Source organism: Symphalangus syndactylus, chromosome 6 (genome assembly GCF_028878055.3).
Source record: "Symphalangus syndactylus isolate Jambi chromosome 6, NHGRI_mSymSyn1-v2.1_pri, whole genome shotgun sequence".
In the NCBI taxonomy this organism is placed as follows: Eukaryota; Metazoa; Chordata; class Mammalia; order Primates; family Hylobatidae; genus Symphalangus; species Symphalangus syndactylus.
In genome coordinates this window covers 148,100,348-148,122,978 of record NC_072428.2, presented here as the reverse complement: position 1 = coordinate 148,122,978, position 22,631 = coordinate 148,100,348, and the positions used below count along the sequence as shown (strand labels likewise).

The following is a 22,631-nucleotide window of genomic DNA, read 5'->3' as shown; positions in this document are numbered from 1 at the left end:
GACAATCATAGCTATCATTGGAGAGTTTCCTGTGTGTTAATCATGGTGTTAAGTAATTTTAATTAACCCTCTTAGCAACCTAATACTTCGGTGCCTTATATAACAGTACTTTTAAAAATATAGATTTAGCCTGCCTTCCTTTCTTTCTTTCTTTCTTTCTTTCCTTCTTTCCTTCTTTCCTTCTTTCCTTCTTTCCTTCTTTCTTTCTTTCTTTCTTTTCTTTCTTTCTTTCTTTTCCCTCTCTGGCCCAGGCTGCAATCTACTCGGCTTGCTGCTGCCCACGCCGCGGACTGCCTGGGACTGCCGGCACGCGCCACCGCCTGCCTTTTCGCTGCAGGCACGCGTTCGCCATCTTGGCCACGCTGGTCGCCAGGTCCTGACGCCGACTGCTCTGCCCGCCTCAGCCTCCAGAGGTACTGGGACTGCAGACGGAGTCTCGCTCACCCAGTGCTCGGTGTTGCCCGGGGCTGGAGCGCGGTGGCGTGGTCTGGCCTCGCGGCAGCCCCCGCCCCCCAGCCGCCTACCTTGGCCTACCAGGGTGCTGGGATTGCAGCCCCTGCCCGGCCGCCGCCCCATCTGGGAGGTGGGAAGCGCCTCTGCCCGGCCGCCCCATCTGGGAGGTGAGGAGCGCCTCTGCCCGGCCACCCACCGTCTGGGAAGTGAGGAGCGCCTCTGCCCGGCCACCCACCGTCTGGGAAGTGAGGAGCGTCTCTGCCCGGCCGCCCCGTCCGGGAGGAAGTGAGGAGCGCCTCTGCCCGGCCACCCACCGTCTGAGAAGTGAGGAGCGCCTCTGCCCGGCCGCCCCGTCCGGGAAGAAGTGAGGAGTGCCTCTGCCCGGCCGCCCCGTCCGGGAAGAAGTGAGGAGCGCCTCTGCCCGGCCGCCCCGTCCGGGAAGAAGTGAGGAGCGCCTCTGCCCGGCCGCCCCGTCCGGGAAGAAGTGAGGAGCGCCTCTGCTTGGGCGCCCCGTCCGGGAAGAAGTGAGGAGCGCCTCTGCCCAGCCTCCCATCGTCTGGGAGGTGAGGAGCGCCTCTGCCCGGCCACCCCGTCCGGGAAGAAGTGAGGAGCGCTTCTGCCCGGCCGCCCCATCCGGGAAGAAATGAGGAGCGCCTCTGCCCGGGCGCCCCGTCCGGGAAGAAGTGAGGAGCGCCTCTGCCCGGCCGCCCCATCCGGGAAGAAGTGAGGAGCGCCTCTTCCCGGCCGCCCCATCTGGGAGATGAGGAGCGCCTCTGCCCGGCCACCCATCGTCTGGGAAGTGAGGAGCGCCTCTGCCCGGCTGCCCTGTCTGGGAAGTGAGGAGTGCCACTGCCCGGCCACCCATCGTCTGGGAGGTGAGGAGCGCCTCTGCCCGGCCACCCATCGTCTGGGAGGTGAGGAGCGCCTCTGCCCGGCCGCCCCGTCCGGGAAGAAGTGAGGAGCGCCTCTGCCCGGCCGCCCCGTCCGGGAAGAAGTGAGGAGAGCCTCTGCCCGGGCGCCCCGTCCGGGAAGAAGTGAGGAGCGCCTCTGCCCGGCCGCCCCGTCCGGGAAGAAGTGAGGAGCGCCTCTGCCCGGCCGCCCCGTCCGGGAAGAAGTGAGGAGCGCCTCTGCCCGGCCGCCCCGTCCGGGAAGAAGTGAGGAGCGCCTCTGCCCGGCCGCCCCGTCCGGGAAGAAGTGAGGAGTGCCTCTGCCCGGCCGCCCCGTCTGGGAAGAAGTGAGGAGCGCCTCTGCCCGGCCACCCACCGTTTGGGAAGTGAGGAGCGCCTCTGCCCGGCCACCCACCGTCTGGGAAGTGAGGAGCGCCTCTGCCCGGCCACCCACCGTCTGGGAAGTGAGGAGCGCCTCTGCCCGGCCACCCACCGTCTGGGAACTGAGGAGCGCCTCTGCCCGGCCACCCCGTCTGGGAACTGAGGAGCACCTCTGCCCGGCCGTCCCGTCTGGGAAGTGAGGAGCGCCTCTGCCCGGCCGCCCCGTCTGGGAAGAAGTGAGGAGCGCCTCTGCCCGGCCGCCCCGTCCGGGAAGAAGTGAGGAGCGCCTCTGGCCACCCATCGTCTGGGAAGAAGTGAGGAGCGCCTCTGCCCGGCCGCCCCATCTGGGAAGTGAGGAGCGCCTCTGCCCGGCCACCCACCGTCTGGGAAGTGAGGAGCGCCTCTGCCCGGCTACCCACCGTCTGGGAAGTGAGGAGCGCCTCTGCCCGGCCACCCACCGTCTGGGAACTGAGGAGCGCCTCTGCCCGGCCACCCCGTCTGGGAAGTGAGGAGCGCCTCTGCCCGGCCACCCCGTCTGGGAAGTGAGGAGCGCCTCTGCCCGGCCACCCATCGTCTGGGAGGTGAGGAGCGCCTCTGCCCGGCCGCCCCGTCCGGGAGGAAGTGAGGAGCGCCTCTGCCCGGCCGCCCCGTCTGGGAAGAAGTGAGGAGCGCCTCTGCCCGGCCGCCCCGTCCGGGAAGAAGTGAGGAGCGCCTCTGCCCGGCCTCCCATCGTCTGGGAGGTGAGGAGCGCCTCTGCCCGGCCACCCCGCCCGGGAGGAAGTGAGGAGCGCCTCTGCCCGGCCGCCCCGTCCGGGAAGAAGTGAGGAGCGCCTCTGCCCGGCCGCCCCGTCCGGGAAGAAATGAGGAGCGCCTCTGCCCGGGCGCCCCGTCTGGGAAGAAGTGAGGAGCGCCTCTGCCCGGCCTCCCATCGTCTGGGAGGTGAGGAGCGCCTCTGCCCGGCCACCCCGTCCGGGAGGAAGTGAGGAGCGCCTCTGCCCCGCCGCCTCGTCTGGGAGGTGAGGAGCGCCTCTGCCCGGCCACCCATCGTCTGGGAGGTGAGGAGCGCCTCTACCCAGCCACCCATCGTCTGGGAGGTGAGGAGTGCCTCTGCCCGGCCACCCATCGTCTGGGAGGTGAAGAGCGCCTCTGCCCGGCCACCCATCGTCTGGGAGGTGAGGAGCGCCTCTGCCCGGCCGCCCCATCTGGGAAGTGAGGAGTGCCTCTGCCCGGCCACCCATCGTCTGGGAGGTGAGGAGCGCCTCTGCCCGGCCACCTATCGTCTGGGAAGAAGTGAGGAGCGTCTCTGCCTGGCCGCCCCGTCTGGGAAGTGAGGAGCTCCTCTGCCCGGCCGCCCCGTGTCTGGGTAGAAGTGAGGAGCTCCTCTGCCTGGCCGCTCCGTCTGGGAGGTCTACCACGGAGGCCAGAAGCAATGTGGGGGCTGGACGTGGTGGCTCACGCCTGTGGTCCCGGCACTCTGGGGGGTGAGGCGGGTTGATCACTTCGGGCTAGGAGTTCGAGACCAGTCTGGCCAACTTGGCGAAACATGAAGAATACAACAGACAAACCAACCAACCAACTCAGTGACAACAAAACAGGTCTACCCTGGAGTCATACTCTAATTTTTTCTATTTTCCTCCCTTTCTGATCCTTTATCCCACTTTCTTTTTCTTCCTCTTCCTTCTCCCTCTTCTTTGTCAAATAGAGGATTGAGTTATTATCACTGATCCATATAAAGTCCCTCTCTCATTTATTTTAACTCCCACCCCCATTTCTATTCCCCGACTTCCCATGTGCAACCTTCCTAATATGTTTGATACGCATCTTTTTGTTTGTATGTATTTTTAGAAAATGTTTATTGTTTTTGTATGCAAAAAAATTAATAAAAAAAGTAAAAAAAAAAAAAAAAAAAAATATAGATTTATTAATTCTAATTTCTCTACAGAAAGTCACAGATTTTGGTATAGTCATTTGAAGTGAATTTTCTTAAATATAAAAATTAGTTCCTTTTTTGGTTATGCTTGAAATTTTTCTTAAGCTGTTTCCAGGGTTGCAGGCACAATTGATTATTTCCTTCTGCATATGTGCTTTTCGCACAGTTTTGGAAAATATGCCCCATGGAGCACATTCTGGTTCGTCTGGAAACTGATTCTCGACCTGTGTCTCGGCGCCTGGTGAGCCTCATCTTTAATTCTTTCCTGCCTGTGAATCAGCCAGAGGAGGTCTGGTGCGAGCGCTGTGTCACCCTGGTGCAGATGAACCACGCTGCTGCCAGGAGGTTCTATCAGTATGCCCATGAACATACCGCCTGCACCAACATAGGTAGGGAGTGCTGTTATTTCTCAGTTCTTATTATGTTTCCCCCCAAAAGCATAGTACAAATTACAGAGTTCAGCATTTGTCAGTTTAATAAGCTTCATACTTTAATGCATTTCTGAATGATTTCCCTTAAAATAGTACTTTTGACTAATTGGGATTATAATTTCACTATCAGATAGTTAATTTTGTAGAAGAAACACATCTGTTAATTCTTGTTTATCCTAAACATTTCAGCAAAGCTGATTCACGTTATTCGTCATTGCTTAAATGCCTGTATCCAGAGGGCAGTGAGAGAGCCTCCAGAGGACGAGGAGGAAGAGGACGGAAGGGAGAAGGAGAATGTGACTGTGAGTAGAGCAGGGCCAGGCCGGGCAGATAGTGCGTCAGTGGGATCACTCCCATGGGCCATTATGTTAGGAATATTCCTATGTTTTCTTTATTCCTTTAGTATTGTTAATTAAACAAGTTATTTTGGAAGGTCGTAAATAATATTTTTGAAAGAATTGCTATGTATCCTTGGTAGTTCATTTTGGAGCTCAGGTAGGACTTAATACAGAAGAAAAATTCTTACCAGTCACATCTTGTCCCAGATTTTCTTTACCTTAAATGTCTCTGTGTGTTTCAATTCAACCCTAGGTGTAGCATGGCTGGATTGGATTCTGGGTACTCCCATATTTTTCAAAGTATAATTTATTCAACAATTCTTCAGAATCCAAAGTAACCAATTATATTAGAAGAAAATAACGTTTAAGACTTAGACACACTTGTTACTTATAAGCATTATCTTAAGCTTCTAAACTCCTACGCTTGTGGACATCTAAAGTAAGATTTTGGGGTCATTTTACAATGCCCACTACATTAAGAAACTGGACTTTAAAAGGAAATCACAAAACACAGTTTGCCCTGTGCTGAGGCACAGTGCTGGTGTGCTCCCCTAACAGCTGGTCCTGAGCCAAGTGCTTCTGGGTCTGACCCCACTGTGTCCTTCCTAGCAGGGGCAGCAGATGGCTCACCCAGGCCCTGCTCATGCCCCATGGTGCTTTCTCCTCCATCTCCCTCCACACCCTGATGGGCCACCAGCCCAGCCCTTCAGTCAGTTATGCTGGGTTGAAATTGTTCAGAAGGCACTTACCAAAAACATACAGGAAATAGATGGGGAATAGAGAGAAGAGTTCAGCGAGAGTGAGGGCCACTTCCGTCTTCACAGCCATTGGGCAGGCCACCTCCCTGGGCTCACTACACCCTCACTGCCAGTGTTCGGAGCTTCAGAGCTGGTTCTGCTCTTGGTTTCAGTGGAGTTTGAGTTTCTTCTCTCAGGGCTTCTCCCTCAGTATACGTCAGAGTTGCGTGACAGGCCTCCGCAACAGGGATTGTTGGTGGGTCTGGCTGTGTGTCTGTGCTGGTGAATGGGCATGTCCGCTTACTGGCATGCAGCCACAATGCACGTATGTGTGGCTTACAGTGTTGACAGCGTGGGACTGCTGGCTCTGGGTAGAAGAGGAATTTGTTAGAGTGTGTTTGTAGTTTAAAGTGAACATTCAGGTGATTACTGTGCACTCTCAGCATATGCTCAGGAAAGTGTAAGTAGGTCTATTTATTTTAAAACAAACTAAAGAAGCCCATGATCTAGTGGTAGTCGATCATAGTCATTATTCCAGCCTCTCAGGCTGTGTTATGCCTGCCTGTAGGGTGGAGTTGGCCAACCAGAGACTGTGTCCTTTCTGTGACCTGATAGGCTGGGTTTTGGTGGCTGAGTTTCAGTAGCAGTCACCTTGGAGGAAAGTAGGCTTTACCATTCCCCTCCCGCTGCATCGAGATTTGTGGTCCAAAGTGATGTCTTTTAATAAAGCAGAAGATACAGTGAAAGAAGAGGCATGTTTTTTAATGGGGTGTTACGTTCCTAGATGGATAGTTCATATGTTCTCATTTTTAGAGGAGTTGTCTTCATATAAACTGTTTCTTTAAAGGATATAGAGTTACTTTGGAATTTATATCCTGGGTGGGCATTTAAAAATAAATTTACCTCCCTAGGATATTCTAAAGTAGAGAGTAAAAGACATGAAAGTAAGACTGATATTCTTTACATTTTTGCTTTAGAGCTCTAATTCTGAGATGCTGTTACCTTTTAGTAGTTGTTATGATTAGATTCTTTCACAATAAAATTATTTTTATCTTAGGTTCTGGACAAAACACTGTCAGTAAACGATGTTGCATGCATGGCAGGTTTACTAGAAATCATTGTGATTCTCTGGAAAAGTATTGACAGAAGTATGGAAAATAATAAAGAGGCCAAACTTTACACCATTAACAAGTTTGCCTCTGTGCTTCCAGAGTATCTGAAAGTATTTAAGGTAAGTCTTGAACTGTACTTGTAAGCAAGGTATATTAAGGTTACGTTTGTTTAGAATTTAACAAAAGTTCTCAAACGTGTTTACCTCCCTGGATCTGTTTTCTCACCTGTAAAATGAGAGGGTTGGATTAGTGTTTGCCTTTCAGTATGGTTTCTTTCTCTTGCCCCTCTTGAGGGTGGAGATCTTGTGTCTCTGCTTCCATATCCTCGGCACCCAGAGAAATGTCTTGGGTAAGCACATGATTCTTCTGCCTGCGATGGTCAGCGACATTATTTCAGAATCTAATTTGATTTGCAGGGGTTTAAGAAAGAATTTTGTGAACATGGAGGTACAGTAGTACTCAAGTTCTGGGGGCAGTTAGGTACCCGAAGCCACCCAGTAAGCAAATATGTCCCTGAAGTATTTGAGTTGTGTGTGTTGTTGGGGCAAACAGTTGTGTGTGTGATTTCCTTTTTAAAAAAATTTATTTTGAATTGACAAAAAATATGTATACTTTATTGTGTTCAACATGATGTTTTGAAATATGTACACATTGTGGAATGGCCAAATCGAGCCTCACATACTTACCGTTTGGCCAGTATCACCTCACATACTTACCATTTCTGTGGTGAGAACGCTTAAAATCTGCTCTCAGTGATTTTCAAGAATATATTATATTGTTATTAACTGGAGTCACCATGTCATAGAATAGATGTTTTGAACTTATTCCTCTGATCTGACTGCAATTTTGAATCCTTTAACTAACCCTTCCCACCCCCACCACTCTTCTCTCTGCGTGATTTCTATTTGCATGCAGGACCTTCTCATTCCTTGACTTTTTACTTCTGAAGGAAGTTTATATTTCAAAACTAAATTTAAAAATAGGCTAACAGCATGTAAAAATGCAAATATATTCTTAACTATGAAGAAAGTGTGGTTCAAATATAGAAAGATCATAGGTCTTATGAACCACATTTCTCTTCCTAAATGTTACTCTTGCCTCTTTTTCTACCTGCTTATGTGACTTTGGACCATGTACCTTTTCTAACCCTTTCAAGGCTCTGAGCTTCATTCTGCCTCTGACGTGAAAGCGTGTCCTGTCCATGAAAGCAAACTGTATTAGTTGCCAAAATTGTATTAGTCTGTTTTCATGCTGCTGATAAAGACATACCTGAGACTGGGTAATTTATAAAGAAAAAGAGGTTTAATGGACTCACAGTTCCATATGGCTGGGAAGGCCTCACAGTCATGATGGAAGGCAAAAGGCATGTCTTACATGGTGGCAGGCAGAGAGAAAATGAGAGCCAAGCACAAAGGGAAACCCCTTAGAGAACCATCAGATCTCGTGAGACTTACTCACTACCATAAGAACAGTATGGGAGAAACCACCCCTAGGATTCAGTTATCTACCACCGTGTCCCTCCCGTAACACGTGGGAATTATGGGAGCCACAATTCAGGAGGAGATTTGGGTGGGGACACAGCCAAACCATAATTTACCAGTAAATGGTAAAGCTCATTAGCTGGGCGTGGTGGCTCACACCTGTAATCCCAGCACTTTTCCAGGCCAAAGCAGGAGGATTGCTTCAGGCTGGGAGTTTGAGACTAGCCTGGGCAACATAGTGAGACCTCATCTCTATAAAATTTAAAAAATTAGCTGGTCTTGATGGCCTGTGCCTTTTGGTCCCAGCTATGCAGGAGGCTGAGGCAGGATTGCTTGAGCCCAGAGTTTGAGACTACAGTGAACTGTGATCATACTACTGCACTCACTCCAGCCCTGGCAACAGAGTGAGACCCTGCCTCTTTAAAAAAAAAAAAAAAAAAAAAGCTGAAATTATGACCTGGGGCTGAGAAACCAGCATTATTTCAGAATATGAACAGAAGCCCATATAGGACACCAGGTGGGTTGGTGGACAGGGCAGTTGTGGCCTTGGGGTATTGGAAACCCTTAGAGGGTCTTGGGGTTCAGTTAATTCTGAGTATGTCTATAAGAAGTGTCTCCACCACTAAGGAAAATTGCTTCCTTCTCTAAGTAAAGAGATGACGGGTGAGCCACACAGATGGAATTGGCCGTCATTATCAGTATACTTGTAACATTAATAAGATATTTTCTTTTTCTTTTCTTTTTTTTTTTTTTTCTCCCTCTGTCGCCCAGGCTGGAGTGCAGTGGAGCGAGCTTGGCTCACTGCAAGCTCCGCCTCCCGAGTTCACGCCATTTTCCTGCCTCAGCCTCCCAAGTAGCTGGGACTACAGGCGCCCTCCACCGTTCGTGGCTAATATTTTTGTATTTTTAGTAGAGACGTGGTTTCACCGTGTTAGCCAGGATGATCTCGATCTCCTGACCTCGTGATCCGCCCGCCTCAGCCTCCCAAAGTGCTGGGATTACAGGCGTGAGCCACCGCGCCCGGCCATTAACAAGATATTTTCTTCCCATATCCTTAGTTGGGGGTAAGGATGGAGTCACTGTGAATGCAAATTAATTCCTAATCAGATTTTGATTTTGGTCTGTTTCTGTTTCATGTGTATTTTCAGGAAAATTATTATTATTTTTTTAGGATTCACCATGTCCTCATTCTCCCAGCCAAGAATATCTCTTATTGAGTGTTCTTGATGAAGGGTGTATGTACCCCCTTTTACTTATTGTTTTAGTAACAATAATTTAGCTGCAATTTACTAAGCACTGAGGACACTCTAAGTACTGTACTGGGGTTCTGTGTGGTGTAGTTCACTTTGGTTCTTCCAACAGTCCTGTGTTCATTTTGCAAAGGAAGAAACTGACTCTGAGAGCTTAACTCCTCTCCTCTGTGCTACGTCGGCTGTTGGGCTACTGAATCTGATTGGGTCTAGATTTGGTTCAGTAGCCTCAAAGCTTACTTTTTTTTTTTTTTTTTTTTTTTTTGAGATGGAGTCTTGCTTTTGTCGCCCAGGCTGGAGTGCAGTGGCACAATCTTGGCTCGCTGCAACCTCTGCCTCCCGGGTTCAGGCGATTCTCCTGCCCCAGCCTTCTGAGTAGCTGGGATTACAGGCGTGAGCCACCATGCGTGGCTAATTTTGAATTTTCGGTAGGGACGAGGTTTCACCACGTTGATCAGGCTGGTCTCGAACTCCTAACCTCAGGTGATCCAGCCGCCTCAGCCTCCCAAAGTGCTGGCATTACAAGGGTGAGCCACTGTGTCTGGCCTTTTTTTTTTTTTTTTTTTAATAGATATAATCTTGCCCTATTGCCCAGGCTGGAGTGGATGCTTACTGTAGCCTCTAACTGTTGACCTCACGCAGTCCTCTCACCTCAAGCTCACAAAGGGTTGGGATTACAGGCATGAGCCACTACGCCCCGCTGCATTTTCCATTGAACTATACTGTCTTCCTAAAGATATTCTGATTTTGTTTTATAACATTTTCTCTAAATAATTTCCTTCTCTTGGGATTTATGTTCAGGATACCAAGTGTATAGAATTAATTTTTTTTTCGTTTCATCAGTGTTGTTTTTTAAAGTAGATTCAGTTCATGACAGCATATGATTTTGTTTATCCTGCTTACTGGCATATTCCCAGGGTCTAGATTAGTACTGGGTACATAGCAAGTGCTTAATAAATATTTGCAAAGTAGTAAAATGTTATATAAAACTTTCATAACACTTATCAAGTAATTTTCTCTGCCCCTCAAACATGAGGCTGGTTTAAGTTTTCCCTTTGAACATGGAAAGGACTGCCATGGTTCTTCTTGAGCAACTTTGATAGTAAGTTATTAGGAATTTACGTAGAGAGACTTTCAGAATTTATAGTGTTTACATATGCTTTGTTTTGTTTTTCTTTTTTCGCTCTTAGGAGGATCGCTGCAAGATCCCTTTATTCATGCTAATGTCCTTTATGCCGGCCTCTGCTGTCCCTCCATTCAGGTATTTGCTCTGTTTTTCGGTACAGTAGAAAAGTAGGAATCCTATCCATTGTTGTGCTGAATTATTAATTCATGTCAGCAGATCATAACATTTAGCTTTCAGCTCACTGTAGCCTCTTCCTTCTGCCCTTCCCTCTCCCTGTGGTAGGGAACATATCAGGATGTGATTTTCAGTGGGCCCTAAGTTGGTACGTGACAAAAGAATAGACTGCATGGAACTGAAACTGTTACTCCACTTTAAGTCTGGGGTTACTTCCACACCAGGGAGGTTCTGGAGCACAAGGTCACTGTTGGTCACATGTGGCCCTGAGCACCTGGGCTTTGGCTATCTGAGCTGAGGTGTGCTGTGAGTACAAAATACACATGGAGTCAGCCTTGGGGCAAAAAGAAGAGTGTGAAATATTGATTATATGTTAAAATGATTTTGGATAGATTGGATTAAATAAGATTGTTACGGAAATTAGTTTCACCTGTTTCTCTTTGTGTTTTAAAATGGGTACTAGAAAATTTTTAATTACATTTGTGGCTTTTGTGTCTCACATAATATTTTTCATTAGAGCGCTACAATGTTGGTAATTATCTCAGTAAAAATTATTTTTATTCATATTTATGGAAGAAAAAGGAATATTTTGATGCTAAACAAAAATTGTTCTTCAAAAGTAGAAACTCTTGCTCTAGAATCTGGCAGGTGGCGCAGAACAAGAAGGATGAGGGCTTTGTGTGGCTGCTGTGCCCTGCTCCTTCAGTGTCCAGAGCTGGTCTCAGGTCTTGTGGTGGGATGCAGCTGTGCAGCAATTGTGGGAAACTGTATTTATTCCTGCATTGGAGAACATGGAAGTGCTAATATAATAACAAAGGCTTATGCACCATCAGATTTTAGCTTCTTGGTTTTCCTCACCTTTTACAAAGTAGGGGCGTCTCTGTTGAAATACTCGGTCTGATTTTCCGTCTGACATTTTCAGCTGTGGTGTGATTTCCACGCTGAGAAGCCGGGAGGAGGGTGCTGCAGACAAGAGCTACTGCACTTTGTTGGATTGCCTCTGCTCCTGGGGGCAGGTGGGGCACATTCTGGAGCTTGTTGACAACTGGCTGCCCACAGAGCATGCCCAGGCCAAGGTAGGTTGACATCATGTTTCTTTAAAATTAGGTGAGTGAGGATAACTGTGTATTAGAAATTATATGCTTTTCTAGGGACATGTGTTTTCATTATCAGTCTCTTCTTTCAGAGCAACACAGCTTCTAAACGTAGGGTGCAGATCCATGACACACGCCCAGTCAAACCTGAATTGGCATTGGTCTACGTTGAGTATCTGCTGACTCATCCAAAGAATCGCGAGTGCTTGCTCTCTGCTCCTCGGAAGAAACTTAACCATCTTTTGAAAGCCCTTGAAACGTCAAAGGTAACTTTGTGCCCTGAGAGTTGAGTGGTTTCCTATGATTGTGGGGGTGACAAATCAAGATGTGAAGCTTTCATATTTACAGTGCTATACAAGTGTTCTGGCTGGAACAGAATTGAGAGTGATCATGTCACCTCATTCAGTTGGTACAAGGCATGGAGCCTGGCCAGGGCAAGGTTGGGAGTCAAGTCCCAGTTGACACGTGTTCAGAAATCTCACATTTCTGTTGCATCTGCTAGGGCGCTAGGACTCAGGAGGATGGCCCTAGTTTCTCAGAACACACCCTCTGCAGGAGATGTGTCACATGCCCTTTCATGTGGACACTCACTCCCTGCAGTCCTTGGCAGTTTTTTCTGGGAATGTTTGCAGAGCATTTCCTGGGAACCCATCATGCTCCCAGCTGTCTCACGGAGGCCGTCATCTCTTCCTCTCCTCCAGGAGCCAGCCCTTTGAACACCCTGTCACGCTGCCCTCAAGTGTGACTGTACCAGAAGCAAAGCCCCAGCAGAGTGGAGCCAGGCAGATGGGAGGACGGGGCCTGGTCATGAGGCAGGGAGGGGACGGGTGGTGCTGCGTGCAGGGCAGATGGGAGGACGGGGCCTGGTCATGAGGCAGGGAGGGGACGGGTGGTGCTGCGTGCAGGGCAGATGGGAGGACGGGGCCTGTTCATGAGGCAGGGAGGGGACGGGTGGTGCTGCGTGCAGGGCAGATGGGAGGACGGGGCCTGGTCATGAGGCAGGGAGGGGACGGGTGGTGCTGCATGCAGGGCAGATGGGAGGACGGGGCCTGGTCATGAGGCAGGGAGGGGACGGGTGGTGCTGCGTGCAGGGCAGATGGGAGGACGGGGCCTGGTCATGAGGCAGGGAGAGGACAGGTAGTGCTGTGTGCAGGGCAAGGGCTGTGGACGGTGAGCTGAGCCTGCTCACCTGACTGTACATTTTCCCATGCCACCCAGCACCTCATGTCCAGGTGCAGAGTCAGCAGACACTGGGCTTCACCAGAACCGGGGTCTTTCCAGCTCGCCTGAGGATCAGGTGCTTTCCATTGTTCTTGCTGTACGGAGTGTGGTGGTGCCTTGTCAGTCAGCATGTGGCCCTTGGGTTTTTTCTATTACAGGCAGATCTGGAGTCACTTCTGCAGGCACCGGGTGGGAAGCCTCGTGGCTTCAGTGAAGCGGCTGCCCTGCGAGCCTTTGGTCTCCACTGTCGCCTGAGCATCCATCTTCAGCACAAGGTGCGCCTGCTCCTGGCCGTCTGTTAGGCTGATACGCAGTGCTCTTTTTGTTACTGATTTATCTTCTTGTTTTTGGACAGTTCTGCTCAGAAGGAAAGGTGTATTTGTCCATTTTGGAAGACACTGGCTTTTGGTTAGAAAGCAAAATTTTATCTTTTATTCAAGATCAAGAAGAAGACTATCTGAAGCTTCATAGGGTCATTTATCAGCAAATTATCCAGGTTAGAAGTCTTCAGACAGAGAAACCTTTCTCTTTACCAAGTTTGTTATGTTTGAGGATTTCATTTTCTACTTTAGAGTGGTAATTTTAGACATTACTGTTATTCTTAAAAACTTAGTGACATTTATCTAACTTTCTAGTTTATCTTTTCGCAAAGCATAAACTGCATACTTTCAGTGTAATTTTATACATTACATATAACAGGTGTTCGATTATGTTTTTGGAATTACATAAAATATGTCTCTAGATTTCTTATGAAAACAACAAGAATTAATGTATCTTTATGAAAATTCCTTTATAAAACATCTTTGTAAAAATCTGCTTTATAAGGTAACTAGCACATGGATAGGAGAAGCTTTGTGAGGCTGGATTTACTCCCTTTTTTAAAATAGCCTTTGTTGCTAAGTTGTCTGTCTCTTACAGACCTACCTGACTGTGTGTAAAGATGTTGTTATGGTAGGCCTTGGTGACCATCAGTTTCAGATGCAACTCTTACAGCGGAGTCTTGGAATCATGCAAACAGGTACAGTCAGGGCTGTTTTAGAGCAATAAATACTCAGAACCAGTCCTTCCCTCTCTCCCTCCTTTACTGTGTAGCTCAGAACTCTCACTTTTAAGTGACTGATTATAATGCAACCTGGCGTATCCCAAAAAAGGGATTTGTTAGGTGGTGCAGCCTGGAAATTCAAAGGTGTTTCTGTGTCAGACATGACTACAACCAGAGTTTGTGACAGGGTCCTTGGGATTCTGCCTGTCCTCGTGGTCAGTTTTGTTGCCAGGCTGACTTTCCTTGTGGATTGGGCTAGTGGCTATTTCCTGGCATCTGCGTGGGAAACCATCACCTTTTGGCTCTGCTCTGGCCATGTGCTCCTGTGGATGGGGCCGTGAGTCAGGAATTGTTGAGTGGTACCCCACCAGGACCCCCGGAAGTTGCTGTTACCACAGGGATAGAGTTAGCACAGGGTAACCCATGGCAACAGTGAGTGAGAGGACAGCCCTCTAGTCACATCAGATGATGATGGGAAAGGGTGTGGGGCCAGGGGGAGTGCACCTGGGGTCATTCCATATCTCCTTGGCCTTCTGATCACAGTCTGGTAAAGAAGAGTACTGCTGAGCTGGGACCCTGGTCCCTGGCCCCTGACCCCTAGCCCCTAGCTCCTAGCCCCTAACGGCCAGCCTCCCACCCCACCGCTTCTGTGGTGTAGCCGACTGCTGTGTAAACCTGTTTCTGGATGGTTTTTAAGTAGTATCCCAATATCTCAGTGCTGCATTTAATTCTCACTGAGATCTGTAAAAGCCTCAACATTTGATGGTGACATTTCTTTAAGCCTAGTTATTTGCTAGAAGAGATTGAAAATGATAATATTTAGTAAATTCAACATTAAGTTTTGAAAATTAGATTAAGTTGGTAGTCCAATTTCTAGTGGATCCATCTGTAGTCTCTTTCCCATAGCCTTAAATATCTTCATGGCAGATTCCAGAGGGGTCTGTGTGTGTGGACACTCCCAGTGTGTCTCTCTTCATGACGTTGCAACTGAAGTAGATGCTAGGAGAACACTGGAGCCAGGATCCTGGGCAGTGTCTTAGTTAATCTTTAATTATAAGCAAAATCATCCATCATTTGTTTAACAGATCTAAGGTTTAAGAGTAAATATTAAATAGACCAATATTATTTGCTTTAGCTTTTTAAATTTTTTTTTTTTTGAGACCAAGTCTTTCTCTGTCACCCAGGCTGGAGTGGAGTGCGGTGGCATGACCTCGGCTCACTGCAACCTCCACCTCTAGGTTCAAGCAATTCTCATGCCTCAGCCTCCCGAGTAGCAGGGATTGCAGGCGCCCACTACCGTGCCCGGCTAATTTTTGTATTTTTAGTACAGGCGAGGTTTCACCATCTTGGTCAGGCTGGTCTCGAACTCAAGTGATCCACCCACCTTGGCCTTTCAAGGTGCTGGGATTACAGGCGTGAGCCACCATACCCAGCCTGTTTAATTCTTTATAATTCACTTCTATTGTGAAAACGGCATTTTATACTTAAGCTTAATGATTGAAAGTCAAAATTATTTATTTTTTAAACTTCACTAATCATTTAGGAATTATTTTCCCGTAAGGACCGAATCTACTTTTATTACTTAAAAAATTTACTTTTTGGAGGAGCTAATTAATTATAACTAGAATTCTAGATCTCCAGTGTAGCCAGTTTCATTGTATGTCTGTTCTCTAAAAATAAAACGGAACCAACAACACTGTTCTCTTAATTCAGGTGTTGAGGGAACCACACTGCTAAACTTCTGTATGTTCACATGTGCAGTGAACACAACTTTTAGTTTAGTGGCTAAGTCTAATACACTATTATTGTTATTGAAGATATCAGTTTTATACTTAAATTGGACAAACGTCATACTTATTTATTTATTTTGGTTAGAATTTAGGTTAACTTCATCAACCTGGCTTTTGGTATTGGCTCACCAAATACCAAAGTGTAATAATCTTTTGTTACCATTATATACACGTGTTAAGTGAGAAATGTGTAATGATTTCAACAAACTTGTGTGATTAGAAAACTGATATATTCCAATTTTCTTTCTAGTGAAGGGATTTTTTTATGTTTCATTACTTCTTGACATTCTGAAAGAGATAACTGGAAGTTCCTTGATTCAGAAAACAGATTCAGATGAAGAAGTTGCAATGCTGTTGGACACAGTCCAGAAAGTATTTCAGAAAATGTTGGAATGTATTGCACGGAGCTTCAGGAAGCAGCCGGAAGAAGGCCTGCGGGTACTCAGGCCTCCCCAGGACGGGTTCGCTAGATGGGCTTTTCAGGGCTGGGTACACCTACACAGATGCACGAGCCCTGGCTGTGCTGTTCACGCTCGGGTGACGTGCAGTGTTGTGTAGGAGGTCCCTGCTGGCGAGGTGCACTGAGAGAGATGGAGTCGGTGTGGGAGTCCCCCGTGGTGGATACAGTGAGAGAGAGATGATGACCCCTGTGCATGGGCTGGAGGCAGGAAGGGCGGGAGCTCCAGCTGTTAGATACTACCCAATGGTCTTAGAACAGGATCCCAAGAGTTCAGGTTGACCAGACGGCAGGACAGGAAGCAGAGGACTGATTGCTCTAGGTTCTGAGCACATAATTGTTAATTTCACAGAGTTTTCCAAATAAAATATACCTTTCTTTTGAAAGATGCTAATTTTGATACTTGTAGAGTGACAGACATCTTGCCAGGTGAAATGCTAATTTCTGTCATGAGTTACCTCCCTGTCCTATGTTAACCTTCTCCAGGTTGGAAACAAGAGTCACAGACCTTGAAGGGGCCCGTGGCTTCCCTTTGCTGGTTGAAAGCTGATGTGAAGTGAGATTGTTGTATAAGCACTTCATATAAAAACCTGTCTGACAGATTTGCTTCATCCTAAAAACAATGTCATGGCAGTTCTCGTACCACGTGATGTTGTTATCAGAGAGAGCCATTACTTTTTCTAAGTGGTAGCTTAAAAATATCAATGAGCTATTATTTTTTAATGAAGACTTTTAAAAATGCTTAAATGGGAGACTATTTATGAAATATTGAAGACTCAGTGTCCTTCGCTGATAGAGGTCATTGAAGGTTGTTGGCCATACGTTTTCTAGTCTAGTTCAATTTGAATTAATTTGAAATGTTCCTGTTTTTGATGAATTTGTTTCAAGTGTCTGTGATCTTTTATGTAATGTAATTTGTGCCAAAACCTTTAGTTTTCCCATCAAACCTGTGTAGCTTTAGTCAGAATACATTGCCTCATAGCTGATGCCTTATTTTAATGTCATTGATGTTTTGCCTCTCTCCCTCCTTATTCCTGAGGGTTTTTCTTGGCTTTGGGGAAAGAACATCATCAGGGCAGTTCCCAGTGGGCTTTGGGTCTCGTTTATCATCTTCTGGCCGTGGTGCGTAGGAGGTTTGAGTCACGTTGAGTCAGCCTAGGAGTGAAATGTAGTGGGCACTGGTAGCAGGCAAACAAGATCAGTGACTCCTTGAGTCCTGGGGGAGGATAGTAAGAATACTTATTTTAAAGTGTCTTTTTGTTTTTTTCAAAACCATGGTTTTTAGTTGTTAAAAGTGACGTATGTGTTTTCTTGTAGCTGCTTTATTCTGTTCAGAGGCCTCTTCTGGAGTTCATTACTGCTGTTCAGTCTCGGCACACAGACACCCCTGTGCACCGGGGTGTACTTTCTACTCTCATCGCTGAGCCTGTGGTTGAGATAAGTCACCAGCTACGGAAGGTGAAGTGCTTTAACTCTGAAACTGCTGTGCCTCTTATTGATGACACAAGATGGTGTTTCTACTAGCAGCACATTCTCTACGTTTCTCAAAGTAGTTTTTAAGAATTTTCAAGCTTGAGTGAGTGGTGTACGTTCCTAGCAGCTACACCTCAGAGTTTGATAGCTAGTTAGTATTTTAGACTCATGTGACTATTGTGAAAGATATACCAAGGATATTACCACTCTTGATTAAAACAGAAATATAGTCCTTACATTTGAACATGCTTTTATGCTACGTTCAGGAGATTTAAATGAGTTGATAAGTTTCTTAAGATTATTCTCCCTCCTAAAAGGATAGAAGTAGTTGTAATCAGTGGTGAGCAGAATACAAGACTACTCTAGGACTGCTTTTATGGAATAGTTCACATATCTTTGCATGTTATATTATTAGCCTCCACCACCTTTTTTCATTTCTAAGCTAGGATATTCAACCTTGTAATGTCAGTTTAGACTTGGTGCAGTGGCTCATGCCTGTAATCCCAGCAGTTTGGGAGGCGGAGGCAGGTGGATCATGAGGTCAGGAGTTTGAGACCAGCCTGGCCAACATGGTGAAACCCTGTCTCTACTAAAGATACAAAAAATTAGCCGGGCATGGTGGCACGCACCTGTAATCCTAGCTGCTCGGGAGGCTGAGACAGTCTTGAACCCGGGAGGCGGAGGTTGCAGTGAGCTGAGATCACGCCATTGGACTCCAGCCTGGGCAACAGGGCGAGACTCCGTCTCAAAGAAAAAAAAATGTAGCTAATATCAGTTTAAACAGACAATTTGTTCATTATTACTGACTATCTTATTTTCCTACCGGTAGCTGTAGATGAATTGAAGATGATTATTAATACAGAAGTTATTAGCCTATTTGGTTAAAGAATGATATAATCAGGATGATAATTCAAGCCAAAACAAAAAATGGTGTTTTCCCACATGGAATATTCAGGGTGTTGTTTTCCTCTTCACCTCTTAAGAAAATAGTAAAAAATCATGTTTTCATATAGAGAAAAAACCTTCTCTGTATGAAAAGATAAAATCTGACAGGGAAGGTCATTGAATTATATGCATTTTTAATATTTACGTAAATCATAAATTTTGTAATATAAAATTATGACTAATAAAAAGATGTTAACTAAATTCTAAAACATCAAATAGAATTTAAGGCCTTCCTTAAAGCTTGAAGGGAGATCATTTTGGTTTGGAAAGTAATTACTAGATTACACAATAGAATAAAAACTAGGATTTGTTTATTCCGGTGAGCTATGTAGCTAAAAATGATAAAAAAAAGTTTGGCCTGTGAGTCACATCTGGCTCACCATCTGTTTTTTATCAATAAAGTCTTATTGGAACATAGCTGTGCCCGTTTGCTGTGCTTTTTCTGGCTACTTTTGTGCAGAGTTGAGTAATTATGACAGAGACCATTGCAACTCTGCCCACAAAGGTGAAAATATTTACTATATTATTTAAATATTTACCATTTTGTTACTTTACAGAAAAAGTTTGTTGACAGCTGTTATATTTCCTTACGGATTTTGTCTACTTATTTTATATGTGATTGTGGATTTGTCTCTTTTTTCATTTGTTCTGTCAATTTTCTTTTCATGTATTTTCTTGTATTTGGGAGCTTTTTCTTTTTGATGAATTGACTCCTATTATTGTGGAATATCTCTGGCTCTGACTCCTCATGAAGTCTACTTTGATATTTTCATAGCCAAACCAGCTTTCTTGTGCTTTGTGTTTGCATAGCATATCTTTTAAAACCCCACCCCCACATGGATGGGGGTTTAAAAAATCTAGTCCAACAACCTCTGACTTTTATTTGGCGTGGTTATAGTCCATTCTATTTTTTTTTTTTAGTCCATTTGACTTTAATGAATTTATTGATAAGTTTGGGTTTAAGTTAATATTAATGTTTTTTTTCTATCAGTCTGGTCTGTTCTGTTAGTCTTTCTGGTTTTTTTTTCTTTCCTGTCACTTTTATGATGATTAAGTGTTTTTACTACGCCATTTTATCTCTGTTGACTTTATATTATCTTTTGTGTAATTTTTTTTTTTTTAGTGATTTCTCTAGAGATCTCAGCATGCATGTTTAACTTATCTCAGTACCTTCAGAAATTATGCTTGTCCATTGCATGGTAGGAATCTCCAGTTGTGTTCTCCTATCCCTTATGCTGTTATTATTTTTATTTTAATCTGTCAATAGTCTTTTGTCTCACTGTTTAAGAAATGCATTTACAACAATCACTTTAAGATGTAAAGTATTTTAATGAGAAACAGTGCTATTTGATATATAGTGATAATTGACTTAAATATTCAAATTTGTATTATAACCCTGGCAGAGGAAGTGTGGGAAGACTTATTGGAAGTGCTGTCTAGGCCAGGCACAGTAGCTCACACCATAATCCCAACACTTTGGGAGGCCTAGGCAGGAGGATCTCTTGAGGCCAGGAGTTCGAGGCCAACCTAGGCAACATGGTGAGACCCTGCCTCTATTAAAAAATATTTAAAAATTAGCTGGGCATGGTGGTACACACCTGTAGTTTTGGCTGCTCGGGAGACTGAGGCAGGAGTTCAAGGCTGCAGTGAGCTATGATTTGTGATTGTGCCACTGCACTCCAGCCTAGGCAACAGAGTGAGACTATGTCTCTTAAAAAAAAAAAAAAGCAGTGTTGTTTAGTCATGCCTAAATGAAATCTCCTAAGATAGCCAAGAATCAGGCCAAACACAGTGGTGGAGAGATACAGGGGTAAGATAGGCATACTTATGTCTCAGCTATTACAGGTGGAAAACAAAGGCATAAGTTTCCACCTGGAGCAGGAATTCTGTACTTGGACTTTCTGAGGAGCATGTGGAATTCATGGTGAAAGGCTCACTGAAGCTCACAAGGCTGATAATTAAGAGCACAGGTCCAGGCAGGTGCCCTTGTGGCTCTAAACTTACATTACTTCACTGTGGGGTTCTGCCCTGCAGGGGCCACTGTGATGTGTAGGAACATTTTTGTTTGGCACAACTGGGTGAGGGGGTGGGCAACGTGCCCCTGGCATTGAGTGGGTGGAGGCCAGGGATGCTGTTCAGCCTCCAACAGCACCTAGCACAGCCCCCCAATCCCCCAAAGAACGAGCTGGTCAGGTCAGTAGTGCTGAGATTGAGAAACGCCGATTTAGACAGGAGTACAATGTTAAATTTATTTAGCATAAAAGCAATTATTTACAGTAGACGATAACAAAATAAAGATTTTTTGATGAAAGACTCATTGAGTAATATGTCTGTTTTTCCTTATTTTTGTCTCACTGAATAAGGACTTTCGTTCATTTTATTTATTTATTTATTTATTTATTTATTTATTTATTTATTTTGTCATATTGAGACAGGATCTCGCTCTGTCACCCAGGCTGGAGTGCCATGATACATGGCTCACTACAGCCTCAAATTCCTGGGCTGAAGTGATCCTCCTGCCTCAGTCTCCCAAGTAGCTGGAACTACAGGTATGCACCACCATGCCCAGCTAATTTTAAAATTTTGTTATAGAGGCAGGGTCTTGTCATGTTGACCAGCCTGATCTTGAACTCCTGGCCTCAAGCAATCCTCTTGCCTCAGCCTCCCAGAGCACTGGAATTACAGGTGTGAACCACCACACCCAGCACACTTATGTTTATAATAATAGATTATTCATAATTATTGTAGACATTTCAACAGTTAATAAATATAATTTTTTGAATTTCTGGAAAGTTTTTCTTAGGTGTTGAAGAAAACCCAAAGCAATGTAATTTACAAGTAAGTAAGCCTAGTCTCCGTTTACAACTTGCTGATCTGGAACTTTTTTAGGTTTCTGACATAGAAGAGCTTACCCCTCCAGAGCATCTTTCTGATCTTCCACCATTTTCAAGGTGTTTAATAGGAATAATAATAAAGTCTTCGAATGTGGTCAGGTAATCACTTTCTCTTTACTGTCCTGAAACACTCATCGTGGCTGTAAGCTCTCAGCAGCTTTTGTTCTATTCCTTTTACTCTCAAGTTTTTCAAAGCTATATTCTTTTCTGTGAGAAAAATGTTTCATATAATTTTTTCTCTATTTTATCAGTAATTAGAAATATTTACATTAAACTTACACAGAGAAAAATTCTAACTTTCTCTAAAGAATATTCATTTAAATAGTCTCAGTTATGCTTCTCATAACTTAAATTCAGTTAAGGGAGAACATAGAATGTTAATGTTTAGTAAAATACTTCTTACCAAGTGTGCTTTCAAAACACTTGACAAGGTTAAATACCAGTGCCATTTTCGTTGAACACGCAGCTGCTACTCATTTTCCAGTCCATATGTCACTTGATCAGAATTGCAGGGTTTGCTGTGGTGCACGCAGGGCTGACAGGCTACAGAGGGAATTGCTTTGTAGATGTCTGGTACCTGTCGAATTTTAATAGCAGATACATTCAATGAAAACTTTTAAAAGCACCGTCTTTAGCAGCTATGAGTCATCTTTTAACAACATACTAAATCTTTTTTGTGTGCACTGAGGGTATACAGAGTAGCCTTTTTCACTCAGCACAGCATCCCTGTTCCCAGCAGCATCCTCTGGTTTTAATGTCTCACTGTACAATCTGGCACACTCTCCATGAAAAGCATGGGGTGAGTTCAGTCAGCTTCCCATGTCCCCTGCAAACTGGGGTTTGTGGTTGTGGTTGAACCTTGGCTGTACTTCTTCTGCTATAATGTATTAGGGTCTACATGATACAGTAATTTTGATGTTTGTTGATTTTGTTGCAGGTCATTTTTGGATGAATTAAAGGCTTGTGTGGCTTCTAATGATATTGAAGGCATTGTGTGCCTCACGGCTGCTGTGCATATTATCCTGGTTATTAATGCAGGTTGGTTACATTCCCCTCCATCATCTGGAAGGTGGCTGGTGCACCTCACAGGTGCTGTCATGGGATGCTGGGGATCAGCCCCTGCACTCGGCTACTCCTGGCCAGCTCAGGTGTCCCCCAGCCTTTCCACTCCCTGCCTTCTCATGTGCTGGACACAGTGCTGTCCACCTGGGCTTCCTCTCCTTAGCCCACCCTGCATCTGTTTTTATATCAGCTTGCTCACTCTTCAGTGGTGGAGGTCCTGTTCATTTTCACCTTTTGCCACTAGGCCTGTTTAAGTGTTCCTCTGTGTGCCTCAGCATTGAATTTCTGTTGATTTGATGTGTTACCTGTATCTTAAAATCTGAATTTATTTTGGTTGATGATGGATATTTTGG

At 45.6% G+C, this 22,631-nt stretch overlaps 1 protein-coding gene across 6 annotated transcripts in view; it reads left to right on the top strand.

Moving 5' to 3' along the window:
- Nucleotides 1-22,631, top strand: part of NCAPG2 (non-SMC condensin II complex subunit G2) — an 84,039-nt gene that overhangs the window by 47,697 nt on the left and 13,711 nt on the right. For 5 of the 6 annotated variants that reach the window (XM_055269732.2, XM_055269730.2, XM_055269736.2 and 2 more), the window contains 13 exons: nt 3,818-4,040; nt 4,272-4,384; nt 6,215-6,388; nt 10,191-10,261; nt 11,223-11,376; nt 11,487-11,660; nt 12,774-12,890; nt 12,971-13,111; nt 13,534-13,633; nt 15,698-15,885; nt 17,222-17,362; nt 21,212-21,315; nt 22,154-22,254. In XM_055269732.2, coding sequence (XP_055125707.1) covers nt 3,818-4,040; nt 4,272-4,384; nt 6,215-6,388; nt 10,191-10,261; nt 11,223-11,376; nt 11,487-11,660; nt 12,774-12,890; nt 12,971-13,111; nt 13,534-13,633; nt 15,698-15,885; nt 17,222-17,362; nt 21,212-21,315; nt 22,154-22,254 — 1,801 coding nt within the window. The remainder of the gene's footprint in view (nt 1-3,817; nt 4,041-4,271; nt 4,385-6,214; nt 6,389-10,190; nt 10,262-11,222; nt 11,377-11,486; nt 11,661-12,773; nt 12,891-12,970; nt 13,112-13,533; nt 13,634-15,697; nt 15,886-17,221; nt 17,363-21,211; nt 21,316-22,153; nt 22,255-22,631) is intronic. The other variant, XM_063641759.1, reaches the window with a different exon arrangement.